This window comes from Capsicum annuum, chromosome 10, assembly GCF_002878395.1.
Source record: "Capsicum annuum cultivar UCD-10X-F1 chromosome 10, UCD10Xv1.1, whole genome shotgun sequence".
Classification (NCBI taxonomy): Eukaryota; Viridiplantae; Streptophyta; class Magnoliopsida; order Solanales; family Solanaceae; genus Capsicum; species Capsicum annuum.
The window spans coordinates 220,705,898-220,731,312 of record NC_061120.1 but is presented as its reverse complement, the minus strand read 5'-3'; the positions used below and the strand labels follow the sequence as shown (position 1 = coordinate 220,731,312).

The window sequence follows — 25,415 nt, the reverse complement described above, 5'->3', positions numbered from 1 at the left end:
TCGACTAGTTTTTTTGTTCACATTTTTCGATTCTGAACCCCCTTATTTAAGATGTTGGCTCCGCAATTGGTGGTACCTACTATCTCCCACCAGCACAAATTCCCATAACTTTATCCACTAAGACTCGGACAGACAGGAAGCACAAAGACTATCTTTAAATAACTATACTGCTAGAACCAGCTTCCGTGTACCTCGACTAATTTCACGTGCTACCTACTACCACCCACCTGCACAAATTCCAATAACTCTATCCACTAAGACTCTGACAAACAGGAAGCACAAAGACCATCTTTTTTTAAATAACTATAGTGTTAGAATCAGCTTACGTGTACCTCGACTAATTCAGAACAAAAATGCTATTGAAAAAATCCAAAAAATGCAGGGAAAATATGTAAATGGAGAAAGAGAGAAAAAGGAAAAAGACTACTTGAGTAAAGAAGATGATCGACGAAGTGTCCACATACTCATTTTTCACAATTCTTGATTTAGGGAAAATTAGAAATGTAATTTTGATATTCCCCTTAAACCCTAAACCCTATTGTATTTCGTTGACTCCCTAGAGTTTTACATAATTCTATTCAACTCCACGCATTCTTACTTATTACTACTACTAGTACTATGTTTGCTTTCTTCTAATTAATGTGAAATGTGAAGAGGAGTCCTGAAGTAATCGATAAAATTATTGTCATGTGATTTGGAGGTCACAGGTTCACGTTTTGTAATATAAGGTTGCGAATAGTGATGGAGCTAGAATTTTCACTAAGGGGGTTCATAAGTGAATATAAAAACTAATATATATATACATATAAATAATTTCAATCATGTATATATAGCATAATTTTCTGCTGAAGGGGATTCGGATGAACCCCTTAACTTGAGTGTAGATCCGCCACTAGTTGCGAACAAGAGACCCTCGCGATTCGGCCCTTCTAAGAACCCCGGACATAGCGAAAGCTTAGTGGATTCCGTTATTCCATGCAATCAGGGACGAAGCCACCATATGGCTAGGGGGTTCGGATTCCATTATTCCATGCAACCAAGGGTGAAAAATTATACTATTTATATATTATTAAAATTAGTTTTTATGTATATATAGTTGATGTTGAACCCCGGCCCATGTGTTTACTCTTTTCGATTTTGAACCCTCAGTAAAAATTCTTACTCCGCCACTGGTGCACGCAACTAACGTTGCCATCAAACTTTGAACAGCTTAATTATCATGCATGTAAAGTGAGAAGCATATGGGGAGCATCAAACACTAAAAGAAGTGTCAAAAACTTCACATTTATTGTATTATATATGTATATTAAAGATTAATATTCATAAACAGAGAAGTCATTTGTTTCATTTTTCTGCAAGATATTAAAACAATGACTAGGAAGATTAGTTTCGTATAAATGTATAAATTGTACATAGAGTATATGTTTTGTACACTGACAATTTAAAGAATTTTTACACTATCTAGTTAAGTTGACTTACAAAAAAGTAGCTCAAAAATAAATAAATAAATAAATAACATGAAATAACTAATTAAATAATAATTATTTGTTATACTATCAATATATATCACTTAAACTTTTAAAAAATATATTAGTTATACATGATCCAGTGGCATTAACTAGTCATCTTCATTCAGATTTTATGGCAATAATTACACAAAAGAATACAGAAAAGAAAATGAAAGAAGTTATTAATGTTGCTTCATGGATTAGTGAACCACATTAAAACTTGTCTACCCATGATGTGAAAGTCTTCAAATATTAAATAACATAGTAGTACTCCAACCCTGTTCATATTAGTTTTTTTTTTTTAATATTTTTTGGAAAAGAAGTTAATAATCTTAATTACAAGAGTATCTGCATAATAATAATTCACTCTTATAAATCATCTTAATTTTTCTAAACTTTGAAATATCTTAATTTTTCAAAACTAATAATATTTAGAACAAACAAAGTTTTCTTTTCGTATTGTAGAGGACAGTGACGGAGCCACCTTTGCCGAGGAGTGTCAATTAACACTCCTTCAACTATTATATTATATGTTGAATCGTCTTGATTTTTTTTCGTATATTTATAACTTCTTTTATTGAAAATCTCGATTCCGCTATTGCTTGTGGATGATGTATTGCCTGCCAAATGTTTTAAGTCCACATGGTGTGTTGGTGGTCCTTACATTTGTGTAGTTCAGTAGGAGTTAGGCAACTGTAACCTACCTTTTCTATGATGCCTAATAACTATATAGTTAAACTGTGACACCTACTTTTTTTTAAATTTCATTTTCAGCTACCTATTAAGTCTTTTGTTTCTTTAAAGTCTTCCACACATTACCTATTGACTATGTCAACAAGTTAATTATATATATATACACTTTTTTATATAATTGTGGTGGCCGCATTAATTAATTTTACGAAATATTTGTTATCGTTCATCTAACATTTTTGCTTCCAATGAAATTTGAACGCGAAAATTTATATGGTTCTTAACCTACTTCGTCGATCAATGTGTCACACACCCTTGGATGCCCATGTCAACAAGTTATTATTAGTGGAAGCATATTCTTAATACTGCCAAATTATTGGATGAAATTTAGGATCCACTTTGTATTCATCCTCATCTTCAACCATCTTCCAATATCATTTTGTAACATTTGTCAACCTTTTTTGGACCTTTTTTGTACTTTTGATTTCTTGGAAAAGTGGTATTATTAATATATATAAGACATTAAGATATAGATATAAAAGAAGTTGTGTTGTTTGTCTTTCATTGTCACTTGAGGGAAAATCAAGATTGGTATTACCAAAGTTGATAAAATTTGAGTTTTTTACTAGATTTTTATTCTTGTTAGGTGATCAAATCATCCGAAACATTTAAGAAGCAACTTCATTATTGTTAGTTGTTTTCATCTGTCATTTTTGTGGTTTTGTGTGTCTCAACAATTAAAGTTTGTCTTGTGTGGTATATCTACCTATGTCCCCCTTTATTTAATTGTTACTTTTGCTACAACCCCATTTGAAAACTCAGCCAAAAATTTCACCTTTTTTACTATATATATAAACTTAGTGTGCTTCTGCAGCATTGCAGCAGGTTCTTGATTTATCTTGGCTTAGTATCCAATGTTGTTTTTCTTGGTTTCTTGTTTTTCTTTCATGTTACTTAAGCCAATGGGAACTTTGTCAAATGTATGGTTCTGTGAGGAGGTTGTAAAGTTCTTGGCTTTATGGTTTAGGAAAGGCAGAAATGCAATGATGAAAAGTGATGTTAAGTCAAAACTAGAGAAAGTTGTAGAGAAAGAAGAGGACATTTGTTTACTGGATTTGCCTGATTTGACATTGGAATGTATATTTGAGAGGCTTACACCAGATGGTCTATGCAGTATGGCTGCAGTTTGTAGTTCTTTGAGAGAAAAATGCGGAAGTGATCATTTATGGGAGAAGCATATGAAGCAGAAATGGGGTGGATTGATTGGTTCTGCTGCTTATAAAGAATGGCAATGCTACATTGCCTCAAGAAATAAAGCATCACTGTTGATGAATTCAAGAAAAAAGAGAGATTTTCGAGGGAAGTTTTCGACGATTAGGCAACTTTTGTTGAATAGATCAAAAGGAAATGAAGATGACAGGAGGGTTGGAGATGCTTCAGCAATGAGCTCAGTTATGGATTGGTTCCTATCACTTGAGTCCGGCAAGTTTTGGTTCCCGGCTCAGGTCTTTAACCGGGAGGTAGTTACAGACGAGTTTAAGTTTTATGCACTGACAGTATACGGAATTTTCACAATGTACCTCCATTTAGTTGTTACCTGTTGTATACTACTGATAGATCATGTTTTTGGTTTTGAAGGTACAGAATGGACACGTTGGTTTTATGTTATCTTGCTATGATGCTGAAGTTAGCTATGATTGTAGCACAAATACTTTCAGTGCAAGGTAATCTTTACGCAAATAGCCGGCCAGATTTACTGTTTACTTTCCTAGTCAGTATACACGGGGTCTGAGTTGCGCGGACTCTTCACTTTTGATGCAGCACCCGTGTCGGATTCGCCAAAAATAGGTCGGATTCTCCAAAAATACACTACTAAAGTAGCTACCATTTGACCAGGAGGTCACGGGTTCAAGCCTTGGAAACAGCCTCTGGCAGAAATGCCAGGTAAGGCTGCGTACGATACACCCTTGTGGTGGGACCCTTCCCCTGGACACCGCGCATAGCGGTAGCTTTTGTGCACCCGCTGACTTGTTTGAATAGTGCGAGCAACATAGCAAGGGGTTATGCGCTGTATGTTATACATCTGCGCGACTATTTTTAGTTTAAGCAGTTGAATGAGTTGACTAATGTAAACGAACAAATGGTGCAGATATCCATCATATCCATCACACGGGAGGCGAATAATAGAGGAAGATATAGAATGGAATAGGCTAAGAGCACCAACTGTTGATACTCCACCTTATGTTCTTCATGTATCAGATTGCTTACATGATCTAAAACCAGATGATCACTTTGAGATTCAATGGAGAAAAAGCAAAGAGTTTCCATATGGTGTGTGCTTTTGTCTAAATTATTCGTTTTTCCTTACTAGCATTGGAATGTACTCGGAAAGTTCTGATCTTTAATCTGCAGGTTGGTGGTATGGAGTTGTTGGACACTTGGAAACTTGTAATGGCAGCGAGTCGAGTTGCCATTGTCATGACAGTGGTAAGTTATATTATAACTTTGAAGTATACTTGTGGAGAGAAGGCGAAAAAATCAACTGCAGTAAGGTACATTGAATGGAAAATTTCATGATTAGTAGTCTCACGACTAGCTTTATTCGCAGAGACAGTGCTGTTGGAGTTCAAACAGTACACCTCCGGCTCGAGGTGGAGGCAAACAGTGATAAACAGAAAGGATCACAGAGAAGTAGGCAATGAAGAAGATGGTTTTTATGGAGGAATCAGAAAGCTTTATAGTGACAAAGAGATTTCATTGTGGAAGAGCCTCTGGCCTAGCAGCACTTTGGAATAGGCAACCAAACAAGTGCTCTGGTGTGTAGATAGAAAGCAACTTAAAAGATAGATCACAATTAGGCTTCAGAATATTTGCTCTGGTGTGTTCAGAGCCTGGAGGTTTTCGAAATGTACATATAAGACTCAAGAGGCTAATAGAGCCTCACGAATGGATTTGGTAGACCTTACGCGACATAAATTTAGATTAATCGGCTAGTGAGTTCTGCATGGTTGTTAATAAGATGTGGAAATAAAGCTTCTTTGTTGTATCTTTCTACCACTTGCTGCAGATGAAATTTCAGTAAGGTATCAATATTTGTGTTATGATAACTGTCCTCCAGGAACGGAGTTCTCTAGAACAACAATATACTCAGTATAATCCCGCAAAGTGGGGTCTGGGGAGGTAGAATGTATGCAAACCTTACCGCTACCTCAGAGGCAGAGAGGTTGTTTCCGATGAACAAGAGATTCTTTAAATTTGAACCATTTTCATGAATTTAACAAAGAATGACCCAATCAACATTGCATATCTTCGAATAGACTCCATGTCTCATTGAACCCCATATCATAATATACATACAACATGTAGAGAAACAGGCTATTTTCTCAACTAGTACCTAACAACTCTGACATTCACAATGGAAACCACAAGATTTTGCTTTACAAGAGAAGAACAAAAATTGAGTGAAAGATGTGAAGTATGTAGTGAACATGCTCAGAAGAATCCGAACAAGCATCTGAGAGCATTAACAGTTTTCATCGTCTCTTGTATAAACAGGTATTTCCCATTTCTTGGTATTCTTTTTAGGATCATCGCTGAGGCTGAGATCGGTATCATCCTCTTTCATTGTTTTGATAAATGTTTTTGCTCCCATCAAAATAAGACGTTCTACCATGAAGAGCTCGTAATTGTTTTCAATCAATCGATCCAAAATGCTGCTATAATTCGAGGAATAGGCTAGCTTGTACCTGCAAATAGTAGGTAAAAGACAGAGATTATAGCAGGCAATAGTTACGGTCTTCCAGAAGATGATCAAACGTACTTAAAATGTGCAAAGAAACATAAATCTTCTAACCGATGCTTTCTCCTATTACATCGTTTATCCAGGAACTTACTTTCGTCTGGTCCTTACAAGTTAAGCAGATTTTTTCTTTTCTAAGTGTAGTCTTGTTAGAGATTTATAAGCCAATATGTAATGTAGTGAGCTTTTAGTGCTATATAAGCTTATTTTTTTAATAATAGTGGATTCAAACACGGGCTTAATGGAGGGACTCAGCGACATGAGAAGTGAGGATTCTCATATTGCGAAAACTTACTTGGCTTGGGACTGAGGCATTTTGGTTTTTGAGTAAAGGTATACAGGTTAAGTCAAGCAGTTAATCTGAGAGAAATTCCCTAAATCAGATGACACAGCAAAACCGGTCTGTATCCTTATACTCTTTAAGGCCAACACCTATGACCGGAGGGAATCCAGGAACTATTCTTTTACTATATAAACAGCCATAATCTACCCAGCCTCTATGAAGAAAGCCAGATCCGAATGGCCTGGATTTTCTATTCCGCATACGAGACAAAGGAATAAAGTAGATCCAAGAACAAAACTGATTGAATTTTCTCCAGCCCGTTTTCCGATCCACCCCACACTCTCACTATCTCCTTTCTGCATGGTTTTATGACATCAAGATCCAAGTCTGCCTCCATTCCTCCTGCAACTTCAATTTAATAAGGATATTGCTGAAGATGTAATCGAAAGGATCAAGCTATTTGATGGGAAGTTTTTTAGATAGAAATCTGACAGTCTCTCAGAAACTCTATATTAAACTTCGGAAGAAAAGACAGTGGACATTGTAGGTACTAGTGTACCAAAGCTAATTAGTTTTAGGAAGACCATATGGAAATAAGAGTTATAAAACTTCAAGCAACCAAAAGAAACAGCGCATACTGCTCTTGTATAGCACACAAAGGTCAAGTAGAGGACAGGAAGATTCAAAAAGAGTTGAAAGATAACTAACCTCACAGCCAGAGGAGAAAAGTAACCCGGTGTCCTCTCATTTGAAGCAATAAAAAGGGTTCTCCCAGGCGGGACCCATTTTGCTATTCTGCATAGAATGAACTCTGGACGTGTATCCCTGTCCAAATGAGGGTGCACACTTCGTTCAACTCCAAACCTGTCCTTCCTTGTCTTTAGAACATCACCTCTTCGAACATGCATAGCATCATAATCACCAAGCAGCTTCTTGATCTATAGAAATGATAGAATCCATCAAGACATATGATGGATCCCATGGCCTTTAAGGCAGTAAATTTTCACAGCCACTTATGCAACAAAGGAAAACTTAGAAGCATATTTTAGAAGGAAGCTAGTAGCAAAAAAAAACTAAAATATGCATCTGTAGTTGTAAAACCAAAACGAATTCAAGATATGATGTGGGCTCAACATGTAGAGAAAACAAGTCGGAGATGTGATAGAAATCTAGTTCTACTGCTATGAGAAAACATAAAGGATTTCATTTTCACACAGAGAGACAGAGCCAACTAGTTAAATTTAAAAAGCCAAAGGACATGCAGTTTACTAACTTTTTCTGCTGCGTCCCGTAGTTTTTCCGCAGCCATTGAAGGAAGAAATGAATATGGCAGAAGAATGGAGCTGCGATTTTTCCTATCCTTACATTCTGCAAACCTGAATGATTACCATGATTAATATATACAGTAAATCTATTAGAATATAAAAGTAGCTCCAATGCTACAACAACAACAATAGACCCAGTGTATTCCCACAAAGTGGGGTCTGGGGGGGGTAAGATGTACGCAATCCATACCGCTACCTCCGAAGAAGTATAGAGGTTGTTTCCGATAGACCCCCGGCTCAAGATACAGAGTAGTAGACATGGGGATGGATGACATAACAAAAATAGAAATAACAGACACAGAAAGACACAGAAATAACAGAGATAAGGCGTAAGGAATAATAAAACATAAATCAGAGAAATACACAATACGAGATATAAGGAAACACGCAATAAGAAAATAGGAACTGAGAAATTATGAATGGGACAACCGCGTAGAAGTAACAAACACTCACAAACCATAGGCACCTATGCGTACAGTCCTAATCGTACTAGCCCGCTAGCCTTCTACCCTTATCCGCGACCTCCACACCTTCCTATCTAGGATCATGTCCCCAGTAAGCTGCAGCTGCTCCATGTCATGTCTGATCACCTCCCTCCAGTATTTCTTCGGCCTACCTCTACTCCTCCCGAAGAAAAGTCGGAAAAATATGAACTACGCACCCCCTACTCCAAGCTCCATGTCCTCCTAGCAAATGAAAGTTTGCACACGAACCAGTACCTAAAGTCAAACTGTTTAATAAAGGAAGCAAACTAAAAAACTTAACCAATATGACTTCTACGCAGCCGTGAACTATTCCTCGTATGGTAAAGCTTCTTTTCCATTTACCAGGAAACAAAATACAGGTTTTGCAATCTGGAAAAGCAACGGAACTAAATTCATCGACATAATGGACAGGATAGTTTCTAATACTAGGAGGATACTGTCCTTGCTAGAAAAGAAAAGAGAAAAGAGAAACTCAAGCATTTCTTATCACTTAAAGGGGGCCAACTTGAGAAAGAAAGTAATTTTACCACGAAAGCGGGCTCGCAGTTCGATTGATAAGCAAAATGTTAGAGTACAAACTTTTTTGTTTGAGATCAGTCTTGCTAACTCCTTCAACGTGGGCAACCCCTCTAGAACCTAACTTCATGCTTGTTGCCAGGACATGATGCCACATCTCAGAATTGTCTAAAATTATAGGTACAGTGTCGGACATGAGGTCCAGATCATACAAAGAATCCATAGCACACGAACTATCTGCCCACCTGACAATTAGACGGACACATAGGATGTCAGTAAGCTAATATTGTTAAATAATTTATTTTACCAGGTAATCCAGAAACAGATAAAAGTAGCATTCAAATGCTTGTCAAAGGCATATCACATCAACATACATAAGCTATTTCTTGTAGCTTAAGCACAACTGAAGCAACAATATTCAAACTCTAATTACTGTACAGGGCCATGCACGACTATGATTATCACACGTATATTCTGCAGTTCTATTTTGGTTGGTTACTTTTCTTTGAGATGCCGAAAATGTCGTAAAAGAAAATGTAGTTATTTGTTTATATTTTGATAAGTTATACGAGACCATTTATCGATTTTGCCATGCATACGTTCTACATAGAGTTTGATGCATCAATGTAACGAACTTCATCTTGCCACTAATAGAGATAATGCACGTTTCCTCAGAGGTGGATGAACCTAATCAATGAATTGCAATGAGCCAATATAACAGAAAATGCACCTTCCCTCAGAAGTTGAATCGCTGAGCTGATGAAAGATCCCTTTATTATTGTGGATTGGATTGATGCACATCCTCGAAGGAATAACAAATGTTCTGCAACAGGGTACTCTACTCTTAGATAAGGAGAACTTCAGATATATATTTCATAATAAAAGAAAAAATGACTAGGCTGTTAAACACATCAGAAAATGCCTTGGTACCATAACCAAATGTCTAGCTTGTGGCTGAAAGCGACACAGACGTGGGATTGCATACACAGAGATATGTGGCCACTAGGATGACCAAATGAAACTGGGGTTAGAATCACACATTCAGAAGTACCATCTTTTGAATGGATCAAATTTTCTTTCTAACATGTTATGCTGTTGATGTTGTGAAATTTAATCCAAAGATCAAAATAACACATTGAAACAGCTGACTGGTCCAAAGATGCAAAACTTATTTAAACAAAACATTCCGACGTTTCAGCAAAAATTGACCTTGCTTATATGGAATCGCACAAGAACTGAATCGCGAGGAAGAAAAAACAAATTGCATATTGTGACAATTATCAAATGATATTCTTGTAAATTGCTTCATTCAACAAAAGCTATTAGCACGCCTTCCCAGCTCAAAAGAGCAAAAAATCCTGGAAGTTGCTTCAATCAACAGATGCTGGATTCAAGTGATGTTTTGTACACCGAATATACTTATATGAGCAAATAAAAGTTCCCCCATCTTGTTTTACATGAGGCAGTCATAATTCAACTGCCAATAAACTGAAAAGACAGAACAAAATTCAGACTGCCCCAGTCCCTATAACTATGTAAAAGACCAACATTTATCTTTTCCAACTCAGGCAAATGTAAATCATCGACTATAAGTCAAGTCAAGCTTAAAGGAAAAATATAACCAAAACCTTCTCTTTCTTATAGCAATCAAGAAAACAAACATCCTCAGCAAGTAAAACCATCGTCAACTTAGAAAAGACTCAAACTTTTCAACTTATATTTCAACAAAACAACAGCAACAACTTCACCTCAGTCTCAAACAAGTTGAGGTAGGATATATGAATCCCACTTCTTTCATTGAAGCTCATTCATATCATCCTCATACTAAATAAAAAAAAAAGTGAATATCAAACAAAAGATTCTTTTTTTGCAGCAATCAAGAAACAAACATCCAGCAAATAAAACCCACTTCAACATAGAAAAGATCAAAACTTTTCAACTTATATTGCAACAAGAACAACAACAACTTCATCTCATTCTCGAACAAGTTGGGTTCGGCTATTTGAATCCCGACTACTTTCTTTGAAGCTCATCTTATATCATCCTCATACTAAATAAAATTACAAAGATATGGCACGTAAGTCTAACTTAATCCCAAAAAGCTAGCTCAAGACAGAAGAATTGTCCAAGTCCAAATAAACAAACCACCCGTCCATTCCTCCAACCAACATGACACTCTAACCCACTCTAACACCCCCTTCACTCCCAGACCCAACTAGAGCATGAACCGCGAGTTCAAATGGGGATGAACCTAGCTTCAATACCACATAAAGATATAATACTTGGGCCTACCTCGACCCAAAAGATAGCTCAATACGAGAGGATTTTCTAAGTCCATATAAGAAAACCACCCGTCCATCCCCCAACCAACATGACACTCTAACCCACTCTAAGACCCCCTTCACTCCCACACCCAACTAGAGCATGAACCGCGAGTCCAAACGGGGATGAACCTAGCTCTAATACCACTTAAAGATATAATACTTGGGCCTACCTCGACCCAAAAGTTAGCTCAATACGAGAGGATTTTCTAAGTCCATATAAGCAAACCACCCGTCCATCCCCCAACCAACATGACACTCTAACACCCCCTTTCACTCGCACATCCAACTAGAGCATGAACCGCGAGTCCAAACAGGGATGAACCTAGCTCTAATACCACGTAAAGATACAATACTTGGGCCTACCTCGACCCAAAAGCTAGCTCAATACGAGAGGATTTTCTAAGTCCATAGAAGCAAATAACCGGTCCATTCCCCATTCCCAACCAACTGTATCATGGACCGAGAGTCCGAACGGAAGTGAACCTGACTCTAATACCAGGTTAAGATAAGACCCTCGGGCCTAACTCAACCCCAAAAGCTAGCTCAACACAGAAGTATCACCCAAGTCCATATAAGCAAACCACCCGTCCATTCCACTCTAACAAAAAACAAAAAGCAAAACATCAAGAAACACAAACAAAATTGAGTTACATATTTACCTCTGAAGAAACATAGCTTCTTCAAGAGCACACCTAAGACTAGATTCTTGATGACCCAAACCTGCACAAGTATCACAATGTTTACCAGGACAATCAATTCTATTACCCCAATAAAGATACTTATGTGGCCCATTATGTTGTCTATGCTTCTTCAAATTCACTGAGTTTTTTGAGATTGAAGTAGAAAATGAAAAACCATTTGGGGAAAACAATATGTATAGTAAAGCTATTGCTACAATGAAGATTGTAAGTATGAGAGTTGGAGATCTTGGTACTTTTGTTTTCCCCTTTTGGGTTTTTTGGATCGCCATTTTCTTGATTCTTGAATTACAGACGAGGAAAGAAATAAGAAGATATGGATGAACATTCATTTTAGTACCTTCAAGTTTTTAAATGTTTCATTTTAGTACTTAATGTTTCTGTTTAGTTTGAGTTAGTCCCTTGCAACAACTTGTTTGTATATCGTATTGTATTGTTTTGATAAATATAATATTTGAATTGATCATATTATTTTTCCATCCTTTCGTAATGTCGTGCAACGACAATATAAAGAATAAACTTATAATATTATAAATAAAAAGTAAGGTACGACACAGAGTTATTCTAAATAATATGTAAGAGCAAAATGAGAAAAGATAAGGTAATGTTGCAATCAGATAAAACAAGTCATTGTTTTTGTCGTTACATGATAACGAATTTGACAATACGATACAACAAAATTTAAGTAATAATCGGGAAAAAAAAATATTTTAAGTAATAATATGATCCAATACAATAAGAATGTGGTGTAGCGTTTGGGGCTACTTTGTTTTTAATCAAAGGTCTAGATTTCGAACTTGGGTATGAAAAAATCCTCAGGCTCGCCCCAATAGGCTTTACACGATGCGAATTCAAATAAATCAGACTCCAATACGAACACCGAACGATTGTAAAAAGGAAAATGTGATGATACAATTTTGGCCATTTAAATCATATCACTGAGGATTAATTAAAGGGAAATCATCATCTTTTTAAACCAGCTCATTAGTGGCCCTCCTAATTACTATGTATCATAATTAATAATCATAATATCTAAGTGTAAATTATGTTGGTAGGGCATTTGCATAATTCTAAGACCTCCCAACTACTAGACAATATGTTTTTTTTAGTTAGAACTAAGAAAAGCTCTAAGGTCAAAAGTATTTGGCCCCTCACTACTGCAACGGGGTGTTTACACTAAACCAATAAATATTTACATTTCCAATTTAGTTTGCAAAATTGTGATAATAGACTGATACTGCTCGTGCAAAATTTTGTGTGTGCCACTAAGATTATTTGTATATCAAGGATATAGGCAGATTTGTGACTGTCACGACTCGAGCCGAGGCCCTGGCCGCGATGGACATCCCGAACCACGAAGGCCCGAGAGACCCCTTAGCCCAGCCCACTAGTGATATTGTCTACTTTGGGTCTAGACCAGCATGGCTTTAAAACGTGTCACTAGAGTAAGGCCTGCTTACTTATATACCCAGTATCCCTCCTCTGTTTTTGTCGAGTCCTCGCTGAGGTTTGTCACCCAGCATCCCTCCTGTGTTTTTGTCAAGTCCTCGCTGAGGTTTGCCACACCGAATGGGATTTACCTAGACCCGAGACTGCGAGTCCTCGTTGAGGTTTGCCCCTCCACCCCCACCCCCTACCCCCGAATGAGATTATATACCCAGCATCCCTCCCGGCCCACATCGACAAGGCGGCGGGATTTGCCTAAATTCAATTTGAACTCTAGCCCACATCGACAAGGCTAACACAAGAGCGACTCTGATACTATTCTTGTCACGACCCGAACCACGAAGGCCCGAGCGACCCCTTAGCCCAGCCTACTAGTGATATTGTCCGCACTGAATCTAGACCCGCACGGCTTTAAAACGCGTCATTAGGGAGTTACTTATATACCCAGCATCCCTCTCGTGTTTTTGCGGAGGTGTTACAGGACAATAGACCGATACTGCGTAAGCTACTAAGGTTACACAGACACAATAAAGAGAACTTTATTAAACTAGCAAAAAGGTAAACAGGTTACACCAAGAAGCCACAAAGAACTCATCTCAGCTTTCAGCTGTCTTTTCTGACCAACTACTTACATTTTTTTTTTCTGATTATCCTCATCTGTACAATCCTCTTAAAGTGGAATGTTGTCCAACACAGTTGAAGAATACAAGAAGAATTACATGACAAAAATAAGATTTGACATCAAATATGCTGCTAATGCCATGTATAGGATTGATCTGTAGCTTCGTCGTAAACCAGCTGTTTCCGAGTTTTAACAGATCATTGTATATGCTTCTTTTTGCCACCATTTGATCAAGCAACAAGACTTCGATTCTTCGAGTGATTAATAGTATGAAAGCTAGATGAACCATTATACTCTAAGCTTTTTGAAATGTGCGCGAAGAAACTCCATGTAGAAGTCGGACAAATCCCAAGAAACTGAGCTTTCCATCAGTGTGTCTAATCCAGTCCTGCAGAACTACATGAACGGGGACGGAAGGACTAAGCCCGAGCTCCTGTTTAAAGAAAACCGGATAGGAGAGTTAGCAGCGCGAAGCTGAGAATTGCAGACACTAGTCAAACAAGAAGTTCAAGAAACTATCTTAGGCTAGTTTAGTCATCGTGGCACAAGCATATACTCATACGTTCTTAGTTTCTTACCACTTTTAACTTATTTTGGAAAGCTCAAGTTTTGTAATAACACGTTTTCTTTTACTTAAGAAGTAGAAAACAGTTCATAGCTTTGACGCCAAACGATGAATTCAGGAAGTGTCGAACTTGTTCTTTTTTACTTGTCAATACTCCACTTTTTATAAATTACGTCTTATTGATGAACATAAAACTTCAAATACTTGTGCATCATATTTATAGTACTACTATTAGCATCACAATAAGAGAAGGGGTAGGAGGGAGAGTGTACCGAGGCAAGTTCCTCTATCATAATTGGCCTGTTCCCCTCTTTTTCAAAGAACTCATAGCCACGACGAGCATGTTGCTCCCAGCTTTCCATTCCCTCAAGCTGATGTACACTTATTGAAGCAGCGCAGAATTCTTCGAAATCCAATTTTCTATATTGAAGAGAACTCACCTGCACGGATATGAAAAAGTAAGTCAACAAAATTCGTCATCACTACTCTCCGTCCAGTGAATTGCAAGCATAAATTTCGTAACATCAACAAGATGGAAGAAAAGGAGCTTCCTTAGCTTACCGTATTGACAAAGTCAAAAACTCTTGAATCCTTCATTGCATCGGTAGAGTTCTTCATCACAGCCTGCCACCAAATCATTTAACTCATTCACTAGAGGAGAATGTAAATGAATAGAAACAATAAACAAAAAGAAAGGGAGAAAATGAGTCCAACAATCTTTTTATTTTTCTGGAATAACGATGATCGAGGATAGACGGCTTACCATTTTGAAGTTTGGTAGAGCTACAAGTCCACTTTTGTTTGGCCCTAATAGTGTAAACTGATCACGAAGATAAGCTAGTTGTGGTATAGTCAATGTCTTAGCAAGAGCCTGTTACAGTAGCAGCAAGCGATAAATCATACAGCTATCAAATCTAGGGGCTAACATCTTCTTTAGAAGTCGAAATAATTTGATTCGAAAGTATGTCCATACTAGCAGAAGTGCTCATATTAGGTCCTTTTTTTGGCTAAATTTAGAAGAAAATTCCGCAAGAACAGATATACATACCCTTAAAGAAGCTTTTCTAAGAGAAGAAGAATATACATAAGCTTTTACAAGCTTATATACTATCATATCCAAAGGAATCTTCACATCATGATGACCAGCCAACCAAGGATGACCTAGACAAGAAATGCGACAGGTTAAGAAATCTGTAATGCTTCTAAAGTCTGATACTGCAATAAGAAACATAAATATGAAATGGTTAAATCAAGAAGTCATTAGGTGGCTTTGTTGGTGATGACGAGTTCTGCTCGAGACAAAACTCGATTAAGGAACTTGAAATTGGTATGGTTATATCCTTATTCAAAAATTGTAAGGTCTCCTACAGAATGCTGACAGGATATACCATAATTGACATTGTCAAGGAGACTTACTGAGAGCCTGCGCTGCAGTTAGCCTTTTGCGATAATCCTTATTCAGCAATCTTTTTACAAAGTCTACTGCATCAGAAGACAAAGAGGGCCAAGGGGCTTCTTCAAAGTTTGGATCAGTTTTCAGGATGGCCCTAAATATACCGGACTCTGTCCGCGCCCAGAAAGGTCTGCTTCCACAAAGAAGAATATAGGCAATTACACCAATACTCCACATGTCGGCTTCTGTTCCATAAGATCTATGCAAAACCTCAGGTGCAACATAGTATGCACTTCCAACAATATCGTTAAGCCTTTCATCTGCAAACATTTCCATTAGTCAAACTATGGCATGCTAGAAGCACAGAAGAAGAAATGATTAATGTTGTACGCATTACTTTTACCTGGTTTTACGTAATCAGAAAGACCAAAGTCAATGGCCTTTAGAGGAGAGTGCTCATCCTTAGAAACAAAAAGGAAGTTCTGAATAGGACAGAAGAACAGCTATCAGTATAATGAGCTCAGAAACCAAAGAAATAAAGGAGCATACGAAACATAGAGTGAAGGAGGAAAGAAATATCATGCCATTGTGCTTGCATTCATGCGTTTAATATGCATTAATAAAATTTGTGCAAACTAGTAGTAAACTTAACCCTATTCCTTCAGGTCATTCAAGAAAATTTATCAGCAAAGTCCTAAACAGTTATCTAAATACAGACACTAGTCTTCTGATATATTTCCATTTCAATTATACAAAGAAGCCATATCGATATAAGAATATTTACCAATAATATATCTGATTACGGTAGTGAAGCAATTCTTCACAAATTTTCATACATTGCCATATTGTTGGTACTATGCATTCTTAATGCTTCAACCAAAGTGTAAAGATATAGCTAGGAATAGTTACTGCAGTTAAAATAGAAACCACAACCGGTCCCTCCCCACCCCCCACCCCACCCCGAATGAGGAAATTCAACCATTTAATTAGAAAAAATTAAAAACTTGGAATATTTTCCCCATTTTGGGGTTTTCCCCTCAAGAATCTTGAAAATTATGAAGAAGTACCATCAGCAAATATTAAAATTGACGAGGTTTTTGGTAGTTGGATATACTTTTCTTGATCATTTCTTTGTAAATGTGTAGTTCAACTAGGTGGCCTAGCCATTCAAATGAGTAATCTGCTTCTAGAAACAGAAGCTCTAAACATAAGTAGAGTGTTTATTGCAAATGAATATTTGAATGTCGTATTTAATAAGACATTAAAAAAAGAATCCATTACCTCAGGCTTTAGGTCGCGATGAACGACCCCTTGAAGATGACAGTAAGAGACCACGCTTAGAAGCTGCACCATGACGGCTTTGGCATCGTCTTCTGAGTATTTCCCACCCCTTCAAAAGAAACTGGAGTCAGGGGGTTCACGTAGGAGAATAACTAGAATGCTAAGCTGACAATATTAGGCACCCACCTTGCAAGTATCCGGTCAAGTAATTCTCCTCCTTTACATAATCTGAAGAAGATCTCACAAAGATTAGTATACAAAAATGCGGAAAACGTAAAAGCCAAAAATGATTAACTAAAATAGATTTCTCTCCTGGTTTGACAAACAAGTATAAGAACAATGTATTACTATTGACAAGTTATCCTGAAACATCAAGTAAAGAGAGCATTAAGATTGACTATTTTAACTTACTCCATGACTATATAAACATTTTCCTCGTCCTCATAGGCATCATAGAATTGAACCAGATTCCTATGTCCTGTTAAAGCACGCAATATTTTGACTTCTCTCCTTACGTCCTCAATTGCAATTGCTGTGGTCATCTGTACAACAAAAAAACATTCCTCAGTCTCATTAAATTAAAGAAAGCATACAATCAGGTGATACTGCTCTCGGCATGCAAATAACAGGATAGCATCAAGCAAATACAGTGGAGAAGAAATGACTGGAAGTGATTCGAAACATTGTCCACCTTTTCGCTTCAACTTTTATATGTAAAAGCATATAAACCAGAAAAAATGTAAGTAACTAAAAACATCAACGAGCTGTAAGTCAACCTTTGCTTTTTCTGATAGGTGCCAAACTATACAACACAAAATACAATACCAGATATTCCGGACTGCCCACATAAAATCCACAGTAAGTTTCACTTTGGCCAAGGTCACAACAACAACACAACATACCCGGTGATATCCCACAGGTGGGGTCTGGGAGGGTAGCGTGTGCGTAGGCCTTATCCCTACCTCGTGGAGGTAGAGAGGTTATTTCCGAAAGACCCTCGGCTCAAGTAACACTTTGGCCAGGGTCAATTTCTCATAAACCTGAAGATGGAATTTCCAATAGCTCACTTGTCATCCTTATCCACTATTTCTCGAACCAAAACAAGTCGGAAAAATGAGAACAACCACTATATTCTGCAAAAGGACAGCAGTCATCATCCCAGGCAGCCACTGGCGGAGCCAACTTAGGCGAAGGGTGGTCGCATCCTTAACACAAAAGAGGAAATTTGCAAATCCTTCGCCAAATTCCTGGATCCGCTACTGCAGGCAGCTCATTTTAAGTCACCAAACACTCACCTCAAAGTGCTGTAGATTAAAAGGACATCTCAACGAGGTAAAACTACAATCAACAGCAATGACAAATGAAGACTTCAAACAATATTCAGCATCCAAACCACACATAGAAACAAAACTCCTACTTTCTTAGCAGGTCGTATAGAATTAAAATTCATCTCAACATATACTAATTATGAAACAGCATAAAAGGGCAAACCTTTGATTTTGGGATGACTTTTACAGCCACATCATGCCCCTTCAAGCTCCCTCTTTTCCCCTTAGCTGCAGAAGTATAACCAAAATGCCCTCTTCCCACTTCTTCTCCAAGCTCATAGTGGCTATCAAAATTCTTTGAGTACCCAAAATTCTTATCCAACCCAATATCACATTCACTCCCTTCTGGTATTGTAGCTTCATTAGGCTTAATTGAGCCATGTCTCCTAGCAAGCAATGCCCTTATATGCTTAGCCGGTGATGGCGGTACACGTTTGAGAAATCTCAAAGGTGTTGAAGTCACACTAGAATTAGCAGGAGAGTTCTTAAATGCACTAGGCAAAGGACTTGGACTGTAAAAGGGAAATTTTGGTGTTTTCCCAGTATGGGAATTCAATTCTTGCTCATTATCAATGGGAATTATGGGATTATCAGACAAGTTCTGTGGGGATTGAATAGGTTTTCCATGACAAAGTCCCATGGAATCAAGAACCCAATTTCAACAAGGATCCACAAAAATCAATTAATCAAAAACAACAAAAGTAAAGTGAAGAACTTTTTCACTGACAGGAAAAATACAAAGAACTAGACCATTACAAAGGGAATAGATTATCAAGAAACTGAAATTACAACTAACAAGTAACAAAAACTCATGAAAAGGAGGAATTCCCAAAAACCCAAACAACTCAAGAAGACAAAAACTCACAATCTTGGAATTGCAAAACAAGAAAAAGTAGAGTTAAGAACTTTTTACTAGCAAGGAAAATACACTTACCATTACAAAGGGAAAAGAAACAAGAGCAAATTATCAAGAAAACAGAAATACAACTAACAAGTAACAAAACAAGTAAAAAGGAAGAATTCCCACAAACCCAAAAACTTCAAGAAGTAATAAAGTCACAATCTTGGAACTGCAAAACAAGAAAAGATTGGATTTTTAAGCTTAAACAGCAGAACCAAGAAAGGATCAACAAAGAATTAAGCTCCAAGAAACAGAATTACAACTAACAAGTAACAAAAACAAGTAAAAAGGAGGAATACCCACAAGCCCAAACACTTTAACAAGACAAAAAGTCACAATCTTGGAATTGCAAAACAAAAAAAGATAGGACTTTTATACTAAAACAGCAAAACCAAGAAGGGATCAATCAACAAAGAATTAAGCTAAAGGTATTTAACCTCCAAGAAAATTTGCAAGAACAAATCCCAAGAAGGAGGAAAAAAGGGAATTTAGACTTTGTGATCAAATGATCAATGCCAGAAAGGCAACAACAACAAAAACAAAAATCAAGAATCAAAGATTTTACTAACAAGTTTAATAAGCTAAAGAAATGTAAAGAAATAGGAGGTAGTGGGGAAGTATGGAATCAAAGAAAAATATATAATTATTAAAATTTATTTTTTTTTGCCAAAAGAGTGAAGAAGAATGATAAGAAGAGGAAAAAAGTGAGAAAAAAGATGCTTAAGCAATAGGAGGAAGAAACGAAAGGTGAAAGGGGGGAAAAGGAAAGAAGCTAAAACCAAACCAAACCTCCTTTACTTGTCTGATTTCTCACTTTTTCTTTATACTACTAGTACTAGTATTGTTTTTTCCCATTATTTTTCTTTCTTCGTTACAACAATTGTTATACTCAATGTAATCTCACAAAATAAAATAAATCATTCTCCATTATGAATAGACACTCAGCCATAGCTTCTAACCTGTTGAGCAAGCATTTCAATTTTAAGTATATACATTTAAATATCTCAACTCATTCATCTTTATTTGTGTTTGTTGAACGATTCAGCTTACAAAATGATTATTTTAACGCCTCCAAGATTTTGTATGATGTCAAACAGAAATGAGTTGGAGTGTTTAGTTGTTAGTGGAGATGAAGTACGTGTAAGCTTAGATCAAATTTGAGTATCCATTTACTCTTTTCGTTTAATTTTACTTATCTCCTTACTAAATATAGTTGTTTTAATTTACTTGTTCCATAATCAAAATAAGTTTATCATTCTCTTCCAATACTACCTATATTATTAAATAACTACATGAAGTATTACTCCGTAAATTTAGATTTTCATAAGCATAATTAATAACGTTAGTTTAATAAAATGAATCTCTAGCGATCCCTCTGTTTAAAAAAGAATGACCACTTTTTCTGTCTAACACTTTAGTTTCAACTTTTCACGAGGTATATTTAAAAACATGAGATTAAAAGATATTTTGATACACACATATTTGATATAATTTTAATTTAGGATCGCAAAATTTAAAAATCTTTTTAATTTTTAAAGATTTTGTGACAAATTTAAATAGATTATCTTTTTGAGAAAATGTATTGTTTCCATCCTAAACTATATACGAAATTGCTGAGACACTCCCAAACTTTAGAAGGTCCTATTACCCTGTATTAATTAAAATCAAATTTTTGGCAATCTTAGTGCCTACGTGGCACATTCGTGTACCTACTATGTAGATCTTTAGTGTGTTGATTCACTGATGTGCCATGTGTTTGTCATATGTGTGTCACGTAGGTACTAAGGTTGTCAAAAATAATTTTAATTAGTTCAGAGGTAATAGAACTCTCCTATAATTTGGATGTATCTCAGCAATTTCGTATGTACTTTATTTTTTTAAAACAGAAGAAGTACATTAACATAAGCTAAGTAAAATGAAACGAAGGGAACATGTATATAGTTTTTCATATATTATTTTTCTTCATTTGCTTTGAATGGAAAAAATATTATTAATAGTTAATAATGTAAGTGGGGTTTTGGGGTTTTGGATCCTTCCAGCCTGTCTTTATAGAGAGAGAAACAATTATGTTTTCATATGTATGTATGTGAACATTTGCGAACAACTATATACTAAACCAATATTGTCTGTAAAGTTTTTTTTTGAGGTTTGACTGTTATTTTTTGGCTTTTGATTTTCATCTAACTTTGAAAATTTTGTTGTATTTGTTACATTAACTTATTTCTCTTTTCACAATAGAGCTGCTTGATAATTTGACTTCTTAAAAGAGAAAAAAATAGTAGAACAAACATTAATTTACTCTCAGTATTAAAAATGTTCGACTTAATTTGCGTGCATTTAACTATGTTATAAGGTATTTTTTCAATAGTATAGATATCGTATAACTCTCAACAATACAAGTATTGAGAAATTCTGCCCAATAAAACGTAGAAATATGAGAGATGTAATTTTTTTTAAAAAGATTGGGTAAGGAATGAGATTATTCGGGAGAACGTGGGAGTGGTTTCGGTGGAGGACAAGATGTGAGAAGTAAGGTTACGTTGGTTCGGGCATGTGATGAGGATCGGAGGGGCTCTAATGCTCCAGTGCAGAAGTGTGAGATACTGGCTAGGGATGATTTTAGGCGGGGTAGAGGTAGGCCGAAGAAATATTGGAGGGAGGTGATTAGACATGATATGGAGCAGTTACAACTTACGGAAGACATGACCCTTGATAGGAAGGTGTGGAGGACGCGAATTAGGGTAGGGGGTTAAGGGGCGAGAGTGCGTCGGTAAAAATTGGGGAGCGTTCTTTATTTGTGTCTGAAGTTTCTTATTCGTGGTGCTGAGTGTTGTGTATGGTTTTCGATAGCTACTTTTTTGTTTTATCTCGTGACTGTAGTATTATCTTATGGCAAGTGGAGTTAGTTTATTTTGCAAATTATACTAGTTTATAGGCATTTATATTTGGTGTTTGTTATACTATTATCAGTCCTAAACCGGGGGTTTATCGAAAACAGTTTTTCTACTTTATTTGAGGTAGTGGTATGATCTGCGTACACTCTACCCTCCCCAGACCCCACTATGTAGGAATACACGGGGTATGTTGTTGTTGTTGTATTTTACATGTTAATGACTTTTAGGCCCCGTTTGGTCATGAAATTATAATTTTTCGAAGTTGAAGTTTTGTTTGGCCATGAATATAAATTAAAGTTGTTTTTGAAATTTTGTGAGAGAAGTATGAGTAAAAAAAGCAGTAAAACTTGTTTTCACTTTTCCAAATAAAATTTCGAAATTGGAATTGGAATTTTCATGACCAAATGCATCTTGTTTTCACTTTTTTCACTAAAGTGAAATGATTTTTCGAAAAACAAAAAGAAATAATTTTCATGGCCAAACGGTACCTCAAGGAATTAAACATTAAACTAGAGAAAAATGGAAATTAGACATTTTACAAGCTATTAGTATTTGCTATTTTGCTAATATTAGTTTTTTCCTATATTTGGTGAATATGAAAGTAAACATATTATTTTATTAAATGAATATAAGACTAAGTCTCAACTAACAAAATTGATAGTTTGAACTCACACATGTTAGGATCATGAAATTTCAATTTGTAGGGAAAGGTGTTAATTATTCTTAGTAGGTATAGCTACTTAATATTTTTATAAATAAAATTTAATGAAGAGTTTTAATCATAAAATAAATAATGCAGGTGACTCAACCACTTCTGTTTGTTCAACACCTATATGTTTATTATTAGCCCATGTCAAAAGTATTGTGCATGAGAATGAACATCTCATGCTTTCTCTTTCTCGTTTTTAGGTTTTTCATTCGATGTTTGGTGTCTGTTTTGAAGGTCGACTGATTTTAATCCTATCGAAAAAATCTCATTTTGGAAATACAATGCTTCTTTAATTTCCAAGGCCGCGACTCCATTCACCAAGGTCAAAATCCGGCTAAAGTCTGAGTTTCTAGAAATTACGTATTTAACTATAGAAATGTCTTTTAATAAAGTAATGTGTCAGTCAACATCATTTTACAAATGTTTGTTTTGAAGGTCGACTAATTTTAATCGCATTGGAAAAATCTCATTTCAGGAATACAATGCTTTTTTTCAAGGGCGCGACTCCATTCACCAAGCTCAAAATCCGACTAAAGTCTTCCAGGCTTTAGAAATTACGTATTCAACTATAAAAACGCCTTTTAATCAAGTAATGTGTCATTCGAAATCATTTTACAAGTGCCTATTCTGAAGGTCGACTGATTGTAGTCGCATCAGAAAAATCTCATTTCAGTAATACAACGCTTCTTTTCAAGGGTGCGATTCCATTCACCAAGCTCGAATTCCGACTAAAGTTGTCCAGTTTTTAGAAATTGCGTACATATTCAACCATAGAAATGCCTTTTAGTCAAGTAATGTGTCATTCAACATCATTTTACAAATTTCTTTATTAAAAAAAATATAGGTTAATCATATTTTTATTTTCTTAAGATGTACATATACAAAAGAAAACAAAGCTGATTGAAAAATAATATAAAGTAACAAAAATTTCATAAATATTCAGTCATACTCAAGTTTGTTATTTTTTTATTTTTTACTATATAAATGCATATATATTTATTTCTAGTCTTACCAATTTTTTTTTGTGGCTTATTTTAGTTACAAAAAGTAGTAGGCGTGTAATCACCTTCATGATAACGATAGTTTATGCCACGTACACTAATATAAATTAAAGTTTAGGAGTTTATTAATTATTGTAATTATGATTAATTAGAGCTTTAACTTCAATTAGCAATTGATGTTGATACCCAATATGTAGCATGATATTTTCTCATGCTCAGTCTTTTCCCTTAGTTTAATTACAATTTTAAAAGTTATATAGAATTAACAAAATTTCATTTCTACGGAGAATTGAACTGATCTTTTTTTTTTATTTCGATCGAAAATTCTAACAGAAATATTACTGTGGATATTCTAACTAAAAAAAATAGAGATATGGTACGGCTATAATTATGTCAATGCATGTAATATATGTGTTGAATTTTTCTTCGATATTAATTTTATATTATAATTATTGTGTATATGTCAACCTTTTTTTATACATTTTCCTAAAGAGATTCTTAACCATTTTGAACTGTCACAAATTGAATATCACGTGTACAATTAAATAATTTTATCTTTTTTAATTTCTCAAAATTAGGTTTTACATGAATTCTACTAATGATTGTCTTTATTTGTTTTTTTTAATTGTCGAACGTGTTGTCTTCCTGTAATCATGATTATATGGCATAATAAAAATTTTCATCATAATATGTTTTCAAAAATAATTCCCAGTAAATTATGCCTTTTTGGTTGGTTTTATAACTGTTAACACCGAATAATAATAACAAAAATAAAGGTGTACTTCGTTAAGCATAAGAATTTAGTGCATCGAACTTCTGATTACATTTTTCGTTGCTCGTCTGTTAAATTTTATAAATAAAATAATAAAAGATATGAACAGTGTTTTGCTTTAATTATCTAGTACTCCCATCATTTTCATTTTTAAAAATAATGCAGAAGATTTTTGTCCATATTAATATTCTGACATGATCCAAAGTTATCAACACAATTTAATTTATAGACATAGGCACATTGCTAGTTACTAGCATTAGTAGTGAAATTAATTAATTGGAGCTGTATTTGTTTCTTCACTTAAATATTATATAGCATTTATGTGCTTATAAAAAGCTAATCATTGGGTGATAAACTTTAACTTAAACTACATCTAAATATAAAAAATTAAATGAGGTAGTTTAATTCCAACTTCCATCTGTTTTCATAAATTGTATTAATTAATTAAATAATGGACACTCAAGGAGGCCTTAATTACATTGTGGTGCATACCCTAATGGCTATGAAACAATAGGCATTTATTTTACATAATTTTATGACAATAATAACCTTATCTCTAGGATTTTTATGAGGGAATTATAAATTAGGGTTTGAATATTAAGTATTCGAGTTTGAAATTCTATCACAATTTATTAATTAATTGTATTTGAAATTTTGTGTAGATACCATATGAGTCAAAGTTATTGCAGTATTCAAATGAATTTGTAATTAAAATACTAAGTTCGCCTCAGTATAATTTAAAGTATAATACTTTTTGTTATAAATTATAGTATACTTCTACTAGTAATTAATTTGTAATAAGTAAACGATTAATGAAGAGAACTAAAACTATATATATGATTATAATTATATAATTTCCTCCTATATATATTCCT

The 25,415-nt window shown here is 35.4% G+C and overlaps 4 protein-coding genes across 5 annotated transcripts in view; 1 reads left to right on the top strand and 3 right to left on the bottom strand.

Moving 5' to 3' along the window:
- LOC107844007 (pentatricopeptide repeat-containing protein At1g80270, mitochondrial) overlaps positions 1 to 581 on the bottom strand; it is an 8,241-nt gene extending 7,660 nt beyond the window's left edge. The window contains exon 1 of the mRNA XM_016688473.2: positions 428 to 581. Within this exon, the coding sequence (XP_016543959.1) occupies positions 428 to 468 (41 nt within the window). The 5' untranslated portion in view covers positions 469 to 581. The remainder of the gene's footprint in view (positions 1 to 427) is intronic.
- A 1,822-nt stretch (positions 582 to 2,403) lies between these two features.
- Positions 2,404 to 5,244, top strand: LOC107844006 (F-box protein At2g26850). 2 transcript variants are annotated; one of them, XM_047397539.1, is made up of 5 exons: positions 2,404 to 3,718; positions 3,843 to 3,922; positions 4,348 to 4,529; positions 4,611 to 4,685; positions 4,807 to 5,244. In XM_047397539.1, exons 1-5 carry the CDS (start codon positions 3,113 to 3,115, stop codon positions 4,992 to 4,994), a joined length of 1,131 nt encoding a protein of 376 aa, XP_047253495.1. In that variant the 5' UTR covers positions 2,404 to 3,112; the 3' UTR covers positions 4,995 to 5,244. The 2 variants fall into 2 exon arrangements, with proteins under 2 accessions (XP_047253495.1, XP_016543958.1); XM_016688472.2 differs by having other exon boundaries at positions 2,409 to 3,718; positions 3,837 to 3,922.
- Positions 5,245 to 5,471: 227 nt separating this feature from the next.
- LOC107844005 lies at positions 5,472 to 11,955 on the bottom strand. Its single transcript, XM_016688471.2, has 6 exons — positions 11,590 to 11,955; positions 9,337 to 9,429; positions 8,618 to 8,851; positions 7,554 to 7,656; positions 6,989 to 7,218; positions 5,472 to 5,944 (listed from the first exon to the last, which is right to left on the bottom strand). Exons 1-6 carry the CDS (start codon positions 11,898 to 11,900, stop codon positions 5,722 to 5,724), a joined length of 1,194 nt encoding a protein of 397 aa, XP_016543957.1. The 5' UTR covers positions 11,901 to 11,955; the 3' UTR covers positions 5,472 to 5,721.
- Positions 11,956 to 13,597: 1,642 nt separating this feature from the next.
- Positions 13,598 to 20,125, bottom strand: LOC107844004 (CDPK-related kinase 1). Its single transcript, XM_016688470.2, has 11 exons — positions 18,427 to 20,125; positions 17,347 to 17,477; positions 17,122 to 17,163; positions 16,936 to 17,044; positions 16,058 to 16,136; positions 15,678 to 15,974; positions 15,310 to 15,422; positions 15,025 to 15,132; positions 14,823 to 14,885; positions 14,534 to 14,701; positions 13,598 to 14,129 (listed from the first exon to the last, which is right to left on the bottom strand). The coding sequence occupies exons 1-11, from the start codon at positions 18,901 to 18,903 to the stop codon at positions 13,992 to 13,994; spliced, it is 1,725 nt and encodes a 574-aa protein (XP_016543956.1). The 5' UTR covers positions 18,904 to 20,125; the 3' UTR covers positions 13,598 to 13,991.
- Positions 20,126 to 25,415: the final 5,290 nt, after the last annotated feature.